The sequence below is a fragment of the Mirounga leonina genome, unplaced genomic scaffold (assembly GCF_011800145.1).
Source record: "Mirounga leonina isolate KUSES-001 unplaced genomic scaffold, KU_Mleo_1.0 Mir_153, whole genome shotgun sequence".
Lineage (NCBI taxonomy): Eukaryota > Metazoa > Chordata > Mammalia > Carnivora > Phocidae > Mirounga > Mirounga leonina.
Window position 1 is genome coordinate 13,230,823 of NW_023270387.1, and position 20,293 is coordinate 13,251,115.

A 20,293-nucleotide genomic window follows, 5' to 3' on the forward strand; every position below is an offset into this window, starting at 1 on the left:
TGCTCTCTCTCTCACATTCTCTCTCTCAAATAAATAAATAAAATCTTTAAAAAAAAAAAAAAAGCCAACCACCTACCACAGCTCAAATACAGACAGGTGTTTTGCAAGTACAGTAAATCTCAAGAGTACCTAATCAACATGAGATAACATCTACTAACAAGCTGTTCATTGGTGTGCTCGAATAATTAACCACCTCAAAATCTCGCAGTTAAGACTAGCGTTGAGAAAAGTCAAGAACACAACTAAAAGAAAAGTAAGCCCATTTGCCATCAACGAGACTTGTGAAAGGAAGAATCGTGTAAGTCCACCAGTCCTGCCACACAAAAACCCTTCATTCCAGGGTTATTTTCAGTGGTATTTAATTCCAGGGTGGAGACTAAGGGTCCCAAACAAACCTACTTGAGTATTTTCCTACTTTAATACTTCTAGAATCCATGGTTAGGCTTATTAAGGAAAAGTCTGAAAGAGCTTAAGAAAACCGCTATTTTTTTTTCAAAGAAAATGGGTAACCGTCTGAAAATACACTTGTAAATCAGCAGTTATTTACAATTAAGAGTTTTGTTAAAGCACTCTGGAATAATGTTCCAATAGAAAAGAAAGCAAGGATTCTTTCACAATTGGTACACTCTGTTCCATTAGCTCCGTTCCCCAGACATTAAACTTTTAAACTTCCCTAACACTCATAAGACCCTAACGCTGGTTCCCACATAAGGACAGCCGGACAGAAAATCCCAAGAGAATACTCTATCTCAGACTATAAGAATTTCTAATGTCTAAGAGCAGAGGGTACACTAAAGAAGCAGGAAGTGATTAGTTAGCAATGTTCCGTGAACTTCACCCAAGTCATAGCCAATGAATCAATCTAAAGCTGCATGCCACAGGAAAGAAACGTGTCATGCATGAGGTGAAAAATCAAGGTCGCTGAAGTGAATTCTGTAAGCCACTTTTTTTTTTAGATTTTTTATTTATTTATTAAAGAGAGAGAAAGAGGGAGAGAGCACATGACGCAGGGGAAAGCCAGAGGGAGAAGGAGAAGCAGACTCCCTGCTGAGCAGGGAGCCCGACGCAGGGCTCAATCCCAGGACCCTGAGATCATGACCTGAACCGAAGTCAGATGCTTAACCAACCTAGCCACCTAGGTGCCCCTATATACAACTTTTAAGTAATAACTTCTCCACTATCTGCTTTGCAGTCAGCTGGGTGCCAATACAACTTCTTCATGCCTTTTCTGCTACCTACGCTCTCTGTGTATTCTGCATTAAAAGACTGTGAGGAAAAATGTTATGCTTTTCTAGAGATGCCCAAGATTACAAAATGAGAGTTTTCAAAAAGACACTAGGGATTTCAAGGCCAGAACTAAGGATGTCATATTCTAGAAAAACTCCAGCAAGTAACACCCCCAAATCATTTCTACTTTGCAGGCTAAGTCTCAGAATAGATTAAATGTTTAATCAGTAAGTTAAATGAATGTTCTCTAAGGGGCAGCAAGAAGTTTTACTAAAGGAGATCACAGTGCTTCCCAAACTGGTATATTTAAGACTGAGGCTGGCCTTCCAAATACGCTTTAAGTGGGAGGGAGCTATAATAATTAAAGGTGCACAGTATGAAAGCAAGTAAAGACAGTACAATCAATGGATGAGGAGAGCTTGGAAATGTACTCAAGCATCTGGAGATTTTGTAATAAAGTTGCATTTTAAAATCAAAAAAGAAATAACTATTCAAGATACTCTGTTGACACAATAAGCTAGACATCTGGAGAAGAAGACTCATTCACTCAGTATATGGAGGGTGTCACATGAGGCAGGCACTGTGCTCAATACTGAAAATAGGAACAAGGGAGAAAAATTATACCATCCATTGCCCTCACAGAGCTTACAGTCCAGTGAGAGAAGAAAACTATTAATAACCACAAAAATAAATGTAAAGTTACAACTCTAGCAAATTCCACAACTGACCCCTTCTCATTCACTTTAAACCAAAATGCATTCCACATGAAACAAAGATCTAAATTTAAAAACAAAACCATAAAAGTACTTGACAAAAACATGGGTAAATATTTTTATAAGATTAGAATGAGGACGGAAACCACATGAGCAGCCATAAAGTAAAAAAACAGAAAAACCTGACTACATAAAAATGTTTATATTTTATATTTTTTAAAAAATACACATACACATAAAGTCACAAGACAAACTCAGAAACATACCTGTAATATTTTCAGAGGTAACTAATTTCCCTAATATTAAAAAAACTATTGTGCAATAATGAGAATGGGCCAAAAAGCCCAACAGAAAAGTAGATAAAGGATGCAGACAATTCCAATACAAATAACCAATCGACAAATTAAATGATAAATCACTAATACATAACTATAAATTAAAATGACATTTTTTTACCTGTCAGATTGACTCTCTAAAAAGATGGCTGGTTGCCAGTGTTAAAGAGAACAGAGAGAGCACTGTGGTACACTCCTGAATTGAGTGAATTAGCTTGGCCTTTCTTGGAGGGCAATTTGGCAACATGTATAAAACTTGAAGCATTCATATTTCGATGCAGGCATTCCTCTCCTAGTGAATTATTCTATTAAATTACTGAGAAAATGAAGCATCTGGTTTTTTTTTTTAAAGATTTTATTTATTTATTTGACAGAGAGAGACATAGTGAGAGCAGGAACACAAGCGGGGTGAGTGGTAGAGGGAGAAGCAGGCTTCCCGCGGAGCAGGGAGCCCGATGTGGGACTCGATCCCAGGACCCTGGGACCATGACCTGAGCCGAAGGCAGATGCTTAACAACTGAGCCACCCAGGTGCCCCTGAAGCATCTAGTTTTAAAAGAAGATCCTAATATTGTAAATATCCTAACAGAAAAGAATACATAACTTTTGCGAAGTTTACTCAAAGTAGGATCTAATAAAACTCTTATATTTGATTTTATTTTAAAAATTAAGTCTGAGTCTTCTGAATAGTAAATAATGCAACAGCAAATAAATGGAATAGAAAAGAAACACTAGCACAAGTGTGCAAATACAAATGTGCAGAAACATTAACAGATGTAATTCGTGATAAAAATCAATAAATAAAAGCTGAGAACAACCCTAAACCTATCAGTAGGGTACAACTTAAATAAATTATACTATTCCCCTAAAATGGAATACTCTGCAGCCAATAAAAAGATTGAGGGGTGCCTGGGTGGCTCAGTTGGTTAAGCGACTGCCTTCGGCTCAGGTCATGATCCTGGAGTCCCGGGATCGAGTCCCACATCGGGCTCCCTGCTCAGCAGGGAGTCTGCTTCTCCCTCTGACCCTCCTCCCTCTCATGCTCTCTGTCTCTCATTGTCTCTCTCGCAAATAAATAAAATCTTAAAAAAAAAAAAAATTCTAAAAAAAAAAAAGATTGAGATGAGGGCAAAATGTACTAACATGGAAGAATATCAGAGATATACTATTTAAATTTTAAAAAAAACAACAAGTAGCAAACCAGATGTGTGGTATGATCCCTTTTTAATGAAAAATATAAAATGTTAACACATGGATAGGAAAATTCGTTATATAATGTTAACAATGTTTTCTCTGGATATAGGAAAACAACTACTTCCTATGTTACATATTTGTAAAGCTTGATTATTTCATAAGACACATGTATCAGATAAACACATACATAGATGTTTTTAGAGACTTGAGGCTACAAAATGCCCTGGAAAAGGAAGAACTATTTGAAAGTGGGAGAAGGGAAGAGAAGGAGTAAAAATAGAAGAAAAATATTCACAACAGAGCATATTATTTCAGAGTTAGAATAACCTGACAAATTAAGAAACTAGTGCATCAAAATTAAAAACTTTTGTGCTACAAACAAAACCATCAAGAAAGTGAAGAGACAACCCACAAAATGAGAGAAAATATCTGTAAATCATATATCTGATAACTTGTATCCAGAATATGTAAAGAATTCTTACAACTCAACAATAAAAAGACAAATAACCCAACTAAAATACAGGCAAAAATCTAAATAGACATTTCTCCAAAGATCTACAAATCGGCAATTAGCACAGGAAAAGATGCTCAACACCATTAGTCACTAGGGAAATGCAAACCAAAACCACAATGAAATACCACTTCACATCCACTAGGATAGCTAGATCAAAAAGAAAGAACACAAGTTTTGGCGAGGATGAAGAAAAACTGCAACCCTCATACATTACTGGTGGGAATGGAAAATGGTGCCGCCATTTTGGAAAACAGTTTGGCCACTCCTCAACAAGTTAAATGTGGAGCTGTATGATCCAGCAATGTCCCTCTTTAGTATATATATGTAAGAGAAATGAAAACATATGTCCACACAAAAATTTGTATGTGAATGTACATAACAGCACTGTTCATAATAGGCAAAGGGTAGAAACAACGCAAATGTCCATCAATTCACAAAATGCAGCCTAGCCAGACAATGGAATATTATTTGGCCATCAAAAGTAATGAAATTCTGACATATGCTACCATATGGATGAACCCTGAAGACACTATGCTATGTGAAAGAAACCAGGCACAAAAGGCCATACTTTGTATGATTCTATTTATATGAAATGTCCAGAATAGACAAATCTATAGAAATTGATTAGTGGTTGCTTAGGGCTGGGGGAAGGAGGCTAAGGAAGTGGGTAATGACTGCTAACAGGTATCTGCCATTTCTTTTAAGGGAAATGGAAATGTTCTAAAATTGATTGTGCTGATGGTTGCACAACTCTGTGAGTATACTAAAAACACTGAACTGAGTGAATTGCATAATATGTGAGTTACATCTCAATAAAGCTCTTAAAAACATATATATGTAAGCAAAAAAAGAAACTGGAAGCTCCATGAAGTTAAGTGATTTGGTCAAAGAAAACTGCCAGCTATCAACAATTAAATCTGCAAACGTGTGCCTTGACTCCCACACCAATGCTCAATTCATTGCTATGGACCGCCTCAGGCAATTGGGGTGGGTCCCTAAGGTTCCCCCAAAGAGCTGGAAAAGCAGAAAACACAGGTACTAGCATAAGAAAAAAAAGAAACAGGTAGTAACACAGCTGAAATGCAGTTTTAAAATTTAATGTGACTCCAAAATGGAGTCTTGAACCAAAAAAAAAAATCTAACCACCATTGATCTAAGAGGTTGTGCTCAGGAGAACAGTATCCCTTTTACCAAGAGCTCAATGAGAGCAGGGCACTGGATGCAGCTGCTGACTGAAAAGGAAGAAGAAAAATGAGATCAGAAGAGGCAGCAGGCTGAAATCACTAGCCACTCTTCTGCATATGTCAGAGAGGCCAATGAGCAACATGCTTCAAACAAGTTATTTTATTCGCAAGGGGTGTAAAATCCTTTATAGAGATCCGAAAGTATCACCCCCAAATTTAATTATGTCCCAGGACTACTGTACACATGTAAGATAGTTAAGTATAATATTTGAATGTGGTGTCTCTGCAGCTGACTTAGACACAGAGATCATTGCTGGAATACAACTGTCCCATTTGACTAGAATAACAGTATCACTGTTGATGGAGAAATGAAAGTAAGCCAAGAACATGCAATCACTAAAAACATTATTTTGAGGGTTTGAAAAACGAGCTACGAAAAAAACTCAGCTATTGTCCGAACACTGCTTTATGCAACACTATAATGAACGTTTTGACAGAAGGAAAGGACAACAGGAGGCAGAAGTAAGAAATCCTGCAGGTGCCCAACTAATCCAAATAAGAAACACACAGCTCTGCTCCTGCCTTCCACAATAAAAACAATTCTGTTTCTTGTGGCATATGAACCAAGATTTTTTTTGCCAGGAACAGAAAACAACTTACTACATGAAAATGTCAACTTGTTCCATGGAACGCTACACTGGCAGTGAACAGATATAAACCTTTTAAACTAGAGAGACTGGCTGTTTCCTCACCAAATTTTTAACATCACTGGCCCATTATCAAATTCAGTTCAGTTCATGCAAACTCTAACAGAAGTGGACAAAAATACCACCCTGAAGTATACACTAGAAATAAAAGATTCTAGAAAATATCTTGTCCCCAAATTTCTAACAACTTTCATTTATTTCTAATTTTATGTTCGTGTAGAAGCTCTCTTAACCCACCTCCACCCAACCAACCTGCCTAAATCACCAATGCCCCCCCCCCCTTAGCTCTGTGAAATAACTGATGTCGCAGCATGCAACCTGGCCCTGATGAACAGCCACTCTTACTCTGCGACATTTCTGCTCCCACCCACTGACATGCACGCTTACCAAGAATTGTTTTTTCCCAAGCCTATTTCTACCAGGTGCTCTTGTTATTAGTTATGTGAAATCAGGGAGAAAAGAAAGGCCTGTTTCTATGAAAACTAAGTTGGATGCTTAAAGAGACTTGGTAAAGTCAAATTAGATGTAGATGAGACAGATGTAAAAGACTGGGGGGGAGGGAATCATAAAACTCAATCATAAAACTCAAGAGGGATTCTGTACTCATATTGCCTCACAAATGCCTTTCAATTCATGCTCTACTTTAAAAAAGCAAAACAAACTGGAAATCATAGATGATAAACCAGGGGTATGTTTAATGCAAACAAGATGAAGGAACTCCAATCAAGACATCAATACAAAAAAGAAAGGCCTTGGCCCTACATCAAAAGATTAGCCAATGTGTTTCTTAAATTGCAAAGAGGAAGAGGAGGGGAAACCTATAGATTGAAACAAATTAAAAAAAAAAAAACTTAAGGGATATCAATCAATTATAATGTACAGACTTTATTTAGAACCTGATTCAAACATTAAGTGGTTAAAAAAAAGAAAAAAATATATATATGACAGGGAAATTTTAACACTGATTTGATACTTAATGACAATAAGGAATTACTGTTGTTTTAGGTAGGATAATAGTCCTGGTGTCATGTTTTTTGAAAAACAATCCTCATTTAGATATACATGCCAAAATATTTATGGATAAAATGACAGAATTCTGTAAGTTGCTTCAAAATAAACCAGAGAGAAAGAATCGGGAAGGGGTACAGATGGAAGATTGGCCATGAGGTGGTAACAGCATGAGCTGGGTGATGAGTCCATGGGGGGTTCATTATACTAGTCTCTCAACTTTTGTTTATGTTTGAAATTTTCCATAATAAACACTTTTAAAAAGATTAGTGAATGAATGCTTACGTATATTTTAAATTAAAATACTAAATGTATGCATCATTATTTCTGATTTCCCTGCTTCATTTGTTTTTTTGCCCCAATTAACCAAGCCAGTCATAATCCAAACTGATTGCATAAGAGGTGTTCTATTGTAGATAAAAAAGCATATCGCCGGATGCCCAAAATACAGCAGTAGTTACCCCAAAACATTCTAAGAACAATATCCCATATGACCCAATTACCCTTGAAAACTAACACATAGAGTACATAAGCAAATCCAAACATTATAGCGCTGCTGCATCAGCATATTTATTCAGAAAATTACTTCCCTTACAATTCCCTTCACCATCTTTTTACCTGTAAAAAGGGAGGAGTAAATTACAACCTTCGTTAATCTCTGAAATTCTCACCCGGGTTCACCAAAGAAGAGTTATTTTTTTTTTTTTTTTAAGATTTTATTTATTTATTTGAGAGAGAGAATGAGATAGAGAGAGCATGAGAGTGGGGAGGGTCAGAGGGAGAAGCAGGCTCCCTGCTGAGCAGGGAGCCCGATGTGGGACTCGATCCAGGGACTCCAGGATCATGACCTGAGCCGAAGGCAGTCGCTTAACCAACTGAACCACCCAGGCGCCCCAAAGAAGAGTTATTTTAAAAGCCAGAGTTCAGGTAAGGCTCTCCAATGTAGGTCTGCATCTGGTTGTGAAAGGTCAGGGGAGAAGGATGACTCACCAGCGACTGAAAGGTAAGAGTCACACTCTGCTCTTCCCTCATCCAGGTTGGGCTCAGGGAAGGAAAGAACAGGCAACTGCTCTCTTTTGACCTGTCCTACAGCTGACACCCTAGGCTCAGAGGTACAGCAGGGCCTTGAAAGGCAGAGGGGATACAAGATAAAGAAAGGAGGCCTCCTCAGACATGCCCAGGAGGCTAATCCTGGCATAACCTTTCTGGAAAGCAATGTGGCAACATAGGCATCAAGTATCTTAAAAACGTGTACCCTCTGACCCAGTAATTTCACTTCCAACAATCTATCCTGAGCAAAAAAATCAGAAACGCATCAAAGACCTCATGTGTACAAAAATGGGCACCACAGAGAACTTGAGAGTGAAAAACTGGGAAGAGCCTTCAATTACGAAAAAAGTTTCAAAAAATGACAGTAGGCAGACAATGGAAGCACATACAGCCATTAAAATTGATTTTTACAGAGTGCTTGGGTGGCTCAGTCGTTAAGCGTCTGCCTTCGGCTCAGGTCATGATCCCAGGGTCCTGGGATCGAGTCCCACATCGGGCTCCCTGCTCGGCGGGAAGCCTGCCTCTCCCTCTCCCTCTCCCACTCCCCCTGCTTGTATTCCTGCTCTCGCTGTCTCTGTCAAATAAATAAATAAAATCTTTAAAAAAAAAAAACTGATTTTTACAAAGAGTTTCTAATGTTGGGAAAATGCTTAAAATGATAAAAGAGAAAAGGAAGAAAACAGTATAACAATATGATCCCAATTATGTATTTTGTAATATTAATAATTTGCCTCTAGGTGACAGGATTAGGGTGATTTTTTTCCCCTTTGCTTCTCTAAAAGTTCCTGAGTTTTCCCCAAATTTCTTCCATGAGTGAAAATTACTTTTATAATCAGGAAAAAAAAACAAAAACAGGGCAAGGGGGTAGAAGAAAGTCTAGTAATGATAAGCTATGGGGCTGGAGTTAAGAATTTATGCTGGCTACCTCTTGTCTTCCTCCTTTTCAGGCTCCAGCTGTAAGCATTCAACTGCTCCTTTAACATCACCTATAGTGTATCCTGACGAGAATAAAATTTATCTTCTTGTCCTCTAGGACCAGTAGTTGCTACTTTTTCCATACAGATGACACAACAAATACTAGCTGAATTAATCCATTAAAGGTAAGGACCATTAAAAGTAACCCCTTTAAGGGCCAGTGACCCAGAAGTCATTTTGTTCTGTTTTTAAATCATATCACTTAGTATAAAGAAAAGAACCAGAGGTAACTCAACACAGAGTTTAAAGTTATTTCAGGAAGTGCTAGCAGCCCAAGACAGACTGGTGAGTCTGCAAAGGAAGAGAAGCTCCAAGGCAGAAGAGATAAAGCGAGGCTTTGGCTGACCATGCTGAATATACCGCCGGCCTTCTCAAGGAAATAACCCACCGCGAGCCTGGATACCAAAGAACCTTCCCTTTAAAGTAAGGGACTAGAATTTCAATGGCAGGATTTACTTTAGATATACTAAACTTCCTAATAATGAAAGTTTGAGATATGCCAAAAATAAATTACTTGCCAGAAAGCTTGTGAAATCTCCTTACCCAGAGATTTGTGAGAAAAAAATAGAAAATTACTTTTCTTTAACATCTTAACTGGAGATAGAAAATTCAATTATAAAATTCTAAGATCTATGAAGGGTATAAAAACAAACTCAGCTCCCTTTTTTTTTAATCCTGATATCCATTCACTAAATGAGTATTTACAGACATTGCAGTAAGCACTGAGAATATAGCAGCAGACAACAGAGGAAAATCCCTGCCCTCGTGGAGCTTACATTAAATATCACATTGTGCCTCCTAACGAGCATTAAAAGCTAGATTATTTTCTCTAACTTTAAGTAAAATTATTTCTAGAAACTTCAAGCATGTCACAAACAGCATCAAGCATTTGGACTGATCCAGAGGAGAGCTTAATAAATATTTCTGAAACAAGACTAAAAAAAAACTGTGTGGCTGAGTACTGGGATGGCAGGGAGACTTTTAACTTCATTATATATAAATCTGTACTTTCTGAATTTTGTGCCAGATAGCATCCATTCCCAGCTTTTAATAATTTTTCCAAAAGTTTACTGGCTGGATGGATGGAGAGGTAGATGAATGAATGGATGGATGGATGGATGGATGGATGGAATGAATGAATTAATGAATGAAAAATTTTTCGCAAAAAAATTTGGTCTTAAGAAATGTGATTAGCTAACCTGAATCTTGGCATTCAGTTCTTCGGAAAGGAGCAATGGAAAGTAAAGTGCCCTGCTGGTAAGCATGTACGTACACACTGGTGCCGAAACCAGGCAGGAATTTGAAAATTCTCAGAACTTCCTAATCAAAACCTAAATATAGTCTAAGACAACTGGCCGAAAGTATCCAACTGAGTGAGCACAGCCCACACAGACAAGGTTGAACAGGCCATGGGTGTATTTCTCCTTCCTTTTCAGTTTCTAGGAAATGAGACTGAGTATTCACAATCTGATTCCTACCTTTCTGACAAACTAAAACTCTGACATGACGTAAGCAGCAGCCAGAGACTTCCTCTCTTCAGTGGATCGCACACCTCCTAAACAAATATATTCCTCAACAGAACCTCACTATGGCTCATCCAACACGCCTGTAGTAGCTGAAGGAATTTTATTCTGAACAGATCCAAAACAAGCCCTTTCAAGCTAATTCATCCAAGGCTGTTGAGGCTTCTCAAAGACATTGCCTAGGCCAGTTATTTAACACTTAGTTATTACGTTAGGACAAAAGTCCCTGAGAATATATATATTATATATTATATATATATATAAATTATATATAATTTTCATTCTCTGGATGTTATCAATCATCTATGAGAAAGTGTAACTATACTATTATACCAAAAGGGACCAAGCCACTCACTATTAGAAGGGGGTAGGGATTCACTTGATGAGTGACTTCATTCACTTGGGGAACAGGCATAGTAGCTCTTAGCAATCTCTACACCCAACGTGGGGCTTGAACTCACAACCCCAAGAACAAAAGTTGCATGTGCTACCAACTGAGCCAGCCAGGCACCCCTAGGTGTAACTCTTAAACCAGAAAGGAGAACCACCTAAGAGGAGCCCTAGATAACTGGTCCTCTTGGTCCTCACCTGTGTCATCAAGGGTTTGTATCTTGGTGACCAGTTCTCTTTATGAGTTACAAGACGGCACCACGCCCTAGAAATTTGTAGTGATCTGGTAAGTAAGGAGTTCATCTCAGAAAGGTCCTTTCAAAGAAAGACCAGACCAGACCAGACCAGTCCAACAGAGCAAAAGTATAATTACTCATATTCCCTGGGAGTAAGCTAGATATAGTGGTGAAAGAAAACTATATAAAGCAGACTGTGTTTATGGTCATTGCCTTTTCTATGTTCACTGCTTTCCTTTTTTTACTTTCTTAGTATTTTGAAAGGCTTTTTTTTTTTTTTTTAACAGACTTACTTATTTTTGAGAGAGCGAGCATTAGCCGAAGGGCAGAGGGAAAGGGAGGGAGAATCTCAAGCAGACTCCTCACTGAGGGTGGAGCCAGACACAGGGCTCGATCTCACAACCCTGAGATCACAACCTGAGCCAAAACCAAGAGTCAGATGCTTAACCTATTAAGCCACCCAGGCACCCCATGAAAGGCTTTTTTGATGACTCAGTCAAGCAAGGTGGCACGAAGGGGTATTTGAATAGAATTTAAAGGCAAAGTAATGGACCCATGGAGGACTGCTGGTAAGTGACAGAAGTGACAGAGTGAAATACAGTGTCAACATATTTACTCTTCCTCCCGACTTGGAAATTTTTCATCTCATTATGGCATCTCACTTTTGGACTTTGTTTTAGTAGAAATGATAAATCTCTTAGACTTTAATTAGTAGGTACATCTTGTTTCTTTAATAAAAGATCACGATGGCGGGGCGCCTGGGTGGCTCAGTTGGTTAAGCGACTGCCTTTGGCTCAGGTCATGATCCTGGAGTCCCGGGATCGAGTCCCGCATCGGGCTCCCTGCTCTGCAGGGAGTCTGCTCCTCCCTCTGACCCTCCCCCCTCTCATGTGCTCTCTGTCTCTCTCATTCTCTCTGTCTCAAATAAATAATAAAAAATAAAATCTTTAAAAATAAATAAATAAATAAATAAATAAAATAAAAGATCACGATGGCAAGGACAATGTTTTCTATGACTGGAGGAGTCAGGGTAGAGTTAACTAGGAATAGGGATGCCTGGATTCTAATTCCAACTCCCCCATTAACTAACTGTAGGATTCTGAGCAAATTGCTGGGGGGAAGGGAGGGGTGATACCAAAGAGATAAAAATCTAATGGATAATTAGTCCAAACTACTTTAATTAGTCCCTAAAAGCATAAGATTCTAAATTCCATTAAATCCATCTTTCTAGACTCTGGAAAAGAAAGAGGTGGAATAGAACATGTCTAAGATCTTTTTTGTGCCCCCCCCCCAATCAGCAAATATTGTTGGCCGATCACATTTAATTTATGTGGAAAATGTATGTCATTCTTTTATAGACGTGAAAGAATGTAAGCTGTTAAAATTGAACACCTCCCCCATCTGAAGAAATGCATTAGAAAAAGCATTTTTACCCTTAACCATAAAATAACCAGCATGAATTTTTAAAATCATAAATCAGAGGATACCAGAGCTCTGCTGTGATATCCTCTGATGCCAATCCCATTTCATACTCAATTCCATAAAATGGCCTATAAGTCCTATATGATCTGGCCCCTAATCTTCTGACCTTACCCCTACCATCCTTCCCCTTGTTCACTAGTTCTAGGCACCATGACCTTAGGTCTAATCTTTGGATAAGCCAAGCTCATTTCTATCTCAAAACCACTGTACTTGCTATTCCTTCTGCATTGAAAATTCTATCTTCCATATCTTCCCAGGCTGGCTTATTTTCATCGTTCAGGTGTAAGCTCAAATATCATTACCTGGTGGGGCGCCAGGGTGGTACAGTTGGTTAAGTATCTGCCTCTAGATTTCAGCTCAGGTCACGATCTCAGGGTTATGAGACCAAGCCCTGCATCAGCGTGGAGCCTGCTTAAGATTCTCTCTCTCCCGGGCGCCTGGGTGGCTCAGTTGGTTAAGCGACTGCCTTTGGCTCAGGTCATGATTCTGGAGTCCCAGGATCGAGTCCCGCATCGGGCTCCCTGCTCAGCGGGGAGTCTGCTTCTCCCTCTGACCCTCCCCCCTCTCATGTGCTCGCTCTCTCTCTCTCAGATAAATAAATAAAATCCTTAAAAAAAAAAGATTCTCTCTCTCCCTCTCCCTCTGCCCTGCCCCCCTCTAAAAAAAATAATAAAATCAAATAGCCACCATCTTATAAAATATCTATATACATATATCTCATCACCTTGGAAAGGCATTCCCTGACAACTCTATGCAAAGCAGCACCCTTCCCCAGACACTCTCTAGCCCATTTATTTTCTTCATGGTATTCATCACTATGTGAAGTTACATATTTACACGTTTCTTGTCTGTCTCCTTGAATTAGAAAGTAAGCTCCAAGAAGGCAAGAGCTTTGTCTCTCTTGTTATTGGTAAATTCAAGACCCCAGGATAGAACCTGACCCAAAATCTGGATTCAACAAATACATGCTGAATGAATGGATGGATAAGGGAAAGGTTCCATCCCTGTGCAAAGGTATTTTTGATGTCTTTTAGAATTATAGAGGTTCTAGTGAGTAGAGAACATTTCTTTTTCTCTTCAAAGCATCCATTTTGTTCTCTTTTATGCCGTGAACTAGAAAACATTTGCCAGATTGATGCTTGGAAAATGAAAACAGCACTTCTGGCACAGAAATAACTAGTCTGGGCACCTCTGGCTTGAGCCAGATCTATGACTTTCTAGGGAGCTGGCACCAAAGTCAGAATGTTAAAATAAACAGCTTTGATGTTCAAAGTGGAATACTGGTATTTTGACTCTGGAGAAACTAGTCCAAATCAATCTTAGCTCTTCACAAAATCTCAACAAAGTTAGTAACCCCATCACAACTGTATCAAAATGAAGTCAGTCGTCTTTCAACAGTCATTTTTAGATTACCTAAAGATGGAACTATCTTCCTCAAATGTATCTAGTGTAACCTTCCTTTCATTTTCTTTTTGATACAATTCTCTTTGCTATTTACCAATGAATCTCACTGTCGGCCTTCTCATGAGCATAAGCATCTTCTACTCTCTCCATTAAGCTCTTACTTATAGAAATGAAAATACTACCCCTTGCCCACTGTGAGTCGTTCCCTTCATGGAAAGGAGTTTGTACTAAACTACGCAGCACACACACATGTCATGGATGGTCCATGTTTGGAATGGGGTCACGGGGCAAAATGTTTTCTGTATGTAATATCTAAAGTTAAGAATCCTGACCTTGGCCTTCAAAGTAGCACACTGTGCACCCAAATGCAAATGTATTCTTAAGTTTGTAGGAATATTTCTTCATATTCTCCACCAGATTTAAGTGAATCTCTGGTGGGGGGTGGGGGGGGGGAGTGCACGCAAATAAACTCTTCCATCACCAATGTAACAAAGAGTAGTTAGTTACAAAAACACACTAAAAATGCGGGGCAGCCCAAAGCAAAAGCTAGTGTTAGTCACAGTTGTCATTAGACAAGTCTCACATTTGCTTTAAAAAAAAAAAAAAAAACTTTAGGGGCGCCTGGCTGGCTCAGTCAGTAGAGCATGCGACTCTTGATCTCGAGGTCATGAGTTCAAGCTCCATGTTGGGCACAGAGCTTACTTTAAAAAAAAGTTTAACTAATGGAAAATTATGTTTTAAAATGTCAATTTCAGGGCGCCTGGGTGGCTCAGTTGGTTGAGCGACTGCCTTCGGCTCAGGTCATGATCCTGGAGTCCCGGGATCGAGTCCCACATCGGGCTCCCTGCTCAGCGGGGAGTCTGCTTCTCCCTCTGACCCTCCCCCCTCTCATGCTCTATCTCATTCTCTCTCTTAAATAAATAAATAAATAATCTTTTAAAAAAAATGTCAATTTCATGAAATTAGCCCATAGTCCATGGGAGTTCAACCCAAATACCTCAAAGTGGCATCTGAAATAATAGCTAACTCATATTTTTACACTGAAAGCATATCCTGAAGATGACATCTACCTACACAAAACAAATGGCCTATGCATTCATGGACTGTTCCAAACAGATGCAAAGCAACAAGAGCGGAGCCCTGTCCTACTCATCTTTCTTCCTACAGCAACTGCTGCTGACATTTACTACATGCCTACTATGTGCCAGGCACTGTTCCAGTACCTTCCCATATATTATCTTATTTAATCTTCCTAACACCCAAACTTGGGAGGTAAGTACTACTGTCATCTCATTTTAAAGATGACCACATCTGAGCACAGAGAAGGTAAAAAATGGACCCAAGATCACCCAGCTATTAAGCAGAAGAGGATTCAAACCCAGGCAGCCTTATCCAAAGCTCAAGCTCTTACCACAACCCAGTAGCAAGCAAGCGATACATATGCATTGAAATAACACTTTATAAGTGTTTGACCAATGGCTTGTATAGTCTACACATTTTAAAAATGCATACAACATATAACTACTCTTTGTTCCCATTCATCCAATCAGTAAAGGTATTATTAGGCACAGGCAACAGACTATAAGCAATCTGAAAGCAGAAAATCTTCTTTTCTATCTCTTTAATACTTGACAGTGTCCTACCAAAAGAATAGAGCCAGAGAACCTCAGACTAAGACTTCTCAAAAAAAAAAAAAAAAAAAGAAATCAAAGAAGGTAGGACAAAGACAGCCAGGGTGAGCTGCTGACCAAAGTGGGTCACAGATGAACCTCCTCTCCTGGTTCCTGTTCCACAATGATGCTCTAAGCACCGCAGAACTGCCAATATCAAGTCTAGCCCACAAAGGCCAGGCTGCAGAAGTCCCCAACAACCCAAGGAACAACAGAAACTCTTTCCTCTTCTCTACTGATTCTCTTCAGCCCAGGATCCTACTCCAGGAGGTTTGAGAGTTAACAGAATTTGGGAAACAGCCAGCTTCACCACGTCTTTTGGACGGAGGGCAGTAGCTTAGTCAATAAATGAAGTTTACTTTAGCCTCTTAGTCCTTGGAATGGACGGTGTGTGTGAGAAAAGGTAATCGTAAATACTTCCCTGATTTTCAGAAAGCACCGATTACCTATGCTCCTTCGACTAATACAAGTATTTTCTGAATTACCTGAGTCTGATTGTTAGACATGGTTTTAAGAAAAGCCCAGACCATTCAGTGGCTTCCAGGGGGAAGAGGAGAAAGAAAACAATCACAGACCTCTTAAAGATGAAACAAAAAATTATAGATTCTGGAAAGAGATAAAAAAAAAAAACCCTCTCTTTGGTTCCAAGTGACCTGACTGCAGAAGTAAAATAAATGCTGCAGTGCATGGGGAGAAACATCTATCTCCCTGAGCAACTGAAACAGCAGCTTCTGCATCTACTAGAACCTACTAGACACCTGCCTCGTCATTATATAACCACACCATGGCCTTAATAGGCCATCACACTCTATGTCAACAGCTGTTAAGCACATCTAAGCTGTCAGCATTTAAGAATCCCTTCCAACGTGGATCCAGATAACCAGGGAGCAGGCCAAAATATGCTCATCGTTCACCCAGAGCACATGACAACTCCTTGTGAATTAAGCTTTACTCATGTCGTCAGAGTAATTTAAGCAGCAAAAGATAGGGCGTTTGTAACTGTAACTAGGAAATTGCACACTGCTACAGAAACACAAATGAGTGCTGGTGTGGTCCTTGCACACATGCAACTCATTGTCCAAGGCATTTCGTTCAGTCTCATTCAGGATTTCAAATATTTCCATACATACGAATTACATAACTGCACACCACAAATGATCACAGATAAAAACCAACATAAACAGTGAACCCGTTTATAAACAAGCTAATGTTTAAAATGCTGCAGTCCTAAAGGACACCAAGGCCTCAGAGAAAAACCAAGAAACACACACACACACACACACACATACATACGAAAATTAGAAAGCAAGCAGATCAGCCATAATTAGCCACTGGCTTTGCTGACTACTGAAGATAAAAATGTCTCTTTTATATATAAAGCCAAGAATCAACTGTTAGCAATTACATTTACAAAAACATACGACCCTGTCTGTCACAGATTTTTTTATCAATATTTTGGTGTATCCAAGGGCTGCAAGATACAAAATTATTTAAATCATAGATACCATAAACCAGGAAACCAATTAAGTTCATGGAGTCCATCCCCCAGAGGTCAGAGCAAAATAATCACAGGAGCTCAATGGGATTACTTAGAAGAGAGGGGGAGATTTAAAAAAAAAAAAAAAAAAGGAAATGCTGAAACAAGGAACAAAGCTCTCGAACAACTAGGGTTGTTTATAAACATAACTTTGGCTTAGGGAAGAGTAAACAGAACTGTAAACACCTGGGGGTAGGGGGACAGGCAGAGAGGCACCCAAGTCTTGGCTCAGTCCAGTCCCCCTTCAGGGTCCAAGGCTGACATCAGAGAACCCTGGACTTTGGTACATCATTCAGCTCAGACCTGCAGACTTGAGGCCCTCTGATAAAAAACTGACAAAAAGGCTGAAGGGGGCCCCCCAGAGGAAGTGAAACTGACCAATCAATTTTCCACAGCCACCTACCCTGCCACCCTGGTAAAAAAGGCCCCTTGTAGGCTTTGACAAAAAGGAGGGAAAAGGGAACTTCAGGTTGTGAGTGAGAAGGAGAGAAGGCCCAGATAAGTTACTGGCTTCTGAAAACAAGCAGTTGCCATAAAAGCAAAAACAAGGTCGGCGATGATAAGGGCTAGGCTGAGGAGGTGAGGAATTGATGTGGCTTTGGTAGGAAGCAGCAGCCGCTGTAAGGGTCCTTCATCAGGTTGAAGGAAAACACAAAGTGCAGTTTTAGATATAATGAATGACTACACTGAAAGTATTCATTCAAGTGAGCAAAGCAAGAAATCTGGAGTACAAATGGGCTTTGTGGGTCCTCTCAAAACCAAAAGATTCTTCCTGATGACTTTGATTCCAATACTTCCAATGTAGAAGGCTACCCACATTTCCTCAAAAATGAATTTTGTATGTAAAACCGTGTATGTGTACTTATATGGCTTCCTAATTGACCTTGGCCAATTTCACTACTACGGCCCCACAAATCCCTTGAGAACCAAAGGGCCCAATGAGTGTAATGCTCCAGTGTCTGGGTTCCTCATCCACCTCCTCGGTCACCCACCAGGCTTTACCCCCACCGCTGAGAGCCCACCCTGCCTCTACAAAGCCCATGATTCCAGACCCTCCAACAACTAAAAATAACCAGCAACCCAGCTCTCCCAAATTATTTAACCCCTGACTACCTACTGCCACCATGAACACGGGGCGCCCTGGGCCTCTGTTCCCTGAGCCCCTTCCTGCGGAAAAGCAAAGTAATTTTCTTCCTTCTTATTTCCCCATTTTCTTCCTCGCCTCCTCCAATAATCTCGTCTGTCCTCGGGCTCCCATTCCTACCATCCATCAGTCTTAGACGATCAAACGCTGATTGGCAGCTGTCATAAGGTACCAGGTCCCTCATATCTCCCCGGACCCTGCACCCACCACACACCCCTAGTACATGCCCCTATCGTCCTTGTTCCCCTCCTCATTGCCCCCCCTCCGGCTGACAGTTTAGCCTTGTCTTCCCCCATCCTGCTGTCCCCATTTCCTATCCCCCTGCCCTCCTTCCCTTAGGATTTCCTAATTGCTGGTTCCAGAGTCCTCTGAGCTTACAGTCTCCGGCTCCTGAGAGTTCCCAATCTCTTCCTTCCAATCACCCCCTCCGCTACCCTCCGCAGCGCCCCGGCTGGGCACCCCCTCCCCATCCCCGGCTCCTCGGTGCCCCAGGTCTCCGCGCTCCCCGGCCCCCCCCGGCCCCTCAGCCACGGAGCTTCCCTCGGCCGGCTCGCCGGCGTCCCCTACCTCCGGCTCGCCCCCTACCCACCCCCCTCCGACAGCCCCCCTCCCCGTCCGCGTCCCCGATCCCCAACGCTCTCCACTATCCCGAGCCCCGCTCGCCGCGCCCACCCCTCAGCCTCCCAGTCGCGCGTCTCTCCTGCCCCCGCCGCACTCGGACGGACGGCCCGGGCTGCGCAGCCCCGCAGCCGCCCGCCCCCGCCGCGCCACTACCTTGGCCTTGGTGACGAGGTGCGTGGCCCGCTTGACCACAGCGAAGTTGCCCTTGCCGATGGTGCGGTCGATCTCGTAGTAGCCGATGCGGGCAGGCACCGGCCCGCGGGAGGCCGGGGCCGGGGGACGCGGCGGGCCAGCCGCCGGGGGCACGGCAGCGGGGGCGGCCGGGGGCCCCGGGGCGGGCGGAGGCAGCAGGCGGCCCGCCGGCCCGGCTCCCCCCGCTCCGGCCCCGGCAGCCCCGCCAGCTCCGCTCGCCGCCGCCGCCGCCATCTTGTCGTGCAGTGAAACCTCCCGGGCCGCGGGGAGCCGGCGGGGGAGGGGGCAGGGGGCGGGAAAGAGGGGGGCCCGGCGGACGTCACTCCGGGAGGCGGGGCGCCCGCGCCGCCGGGGCCGGCGCCACGGCAACCGCGCGTCACGTGCCGACGCGCGTCACTGCCCGCGGCCATGGCAACCGTGACCTCACCGGCGAGCTCGACCTTCCCGCGTGGGCGCTGCTCCTCTGGCGCTGGCTCCCGGGTGCCCCCCTCTGGGGATGGGGCGCTGGGGGGCGCCGGACGCCGGGCTGCAGGCCGGGTCCCCAGTCGCCCCGGGGATGGCTGGCACGACCCCTGCTGTGACCTCCGTCCCAGTTCAGCAGGCACCCAGCCTCCCTTAGAACAAAATAGCTCCTCATCACCAGAAACACCGGCCTTGTCCCACTTTGGCGCCTGCGGCCACAAAGGCAGGAAGAGCTACGAGAAACTGTAACCAGCTGGTCGCGAGGCAGGGCAATTCTGCAGTAAAATTCCTTCTCCTAACACAGCCCTGCGCACCCGGTACGACTAACCTGATTGTCACCGAATACAGGGGGGATAGGGAAACTGGGATTTGCGCGTTCAAGGGTGGAGAAACCAGCCCAAACATGCGTTCCAGTCTTTGGGTGGGTGAGGGCCACAGAGGCTCCGTCATTTTCCTCGCACCCCGTCCCCCAGCAATTCTATAGCTAGATGACGGTCACAGGGTCCGCGTCCTATTTCTGTCACTTGTATAACCCTGATGGAGCAGTGGTGCACATTGTGCAGAGAGCCACGTCATGGTTAAGGACAAAACCATCTGTTGGGCAAACTAAATAAAGACTAAAATAAGAATTCCCTCCTTGCAGGGACTCTCCGAAGACATTCAAGGGGATCAAATTTATAATCCCAACGATAAATCTCATATTCTTTTTTTCTTCCTTCGTCTGCT

At 42.1% G+C, this 20,293-nt stretch overlaps 1 protein-coding gene across 5 annotated transcripts in view; it reads right to left on the reverse strand.

Annotated features, from left to right (window-relative positions):
* The window catches only part of SIK3 (SIK family kinase 3), a 245,049-nt gene extending 225,710 nt beyond the window's left edge, over positions 1–19,339 (reverse strand). For all 5 annotated transcript variants that reach the window (XM_035009003.1, XM_035009004.1, XM_035009008.1 and 2 more), the window contains exon 1: positions 19,067–19,339. In XM_035009003.1, the coding sequence (XP_034864894.1) occupies positions 19,067–19,339 (273 nt within the window). The remainder of the gene's footprint in view (positions 1–19,066) is intronic.
* Between the last annotated feature and the right edge of the window lie 954 nt (positions 19,340–20,293).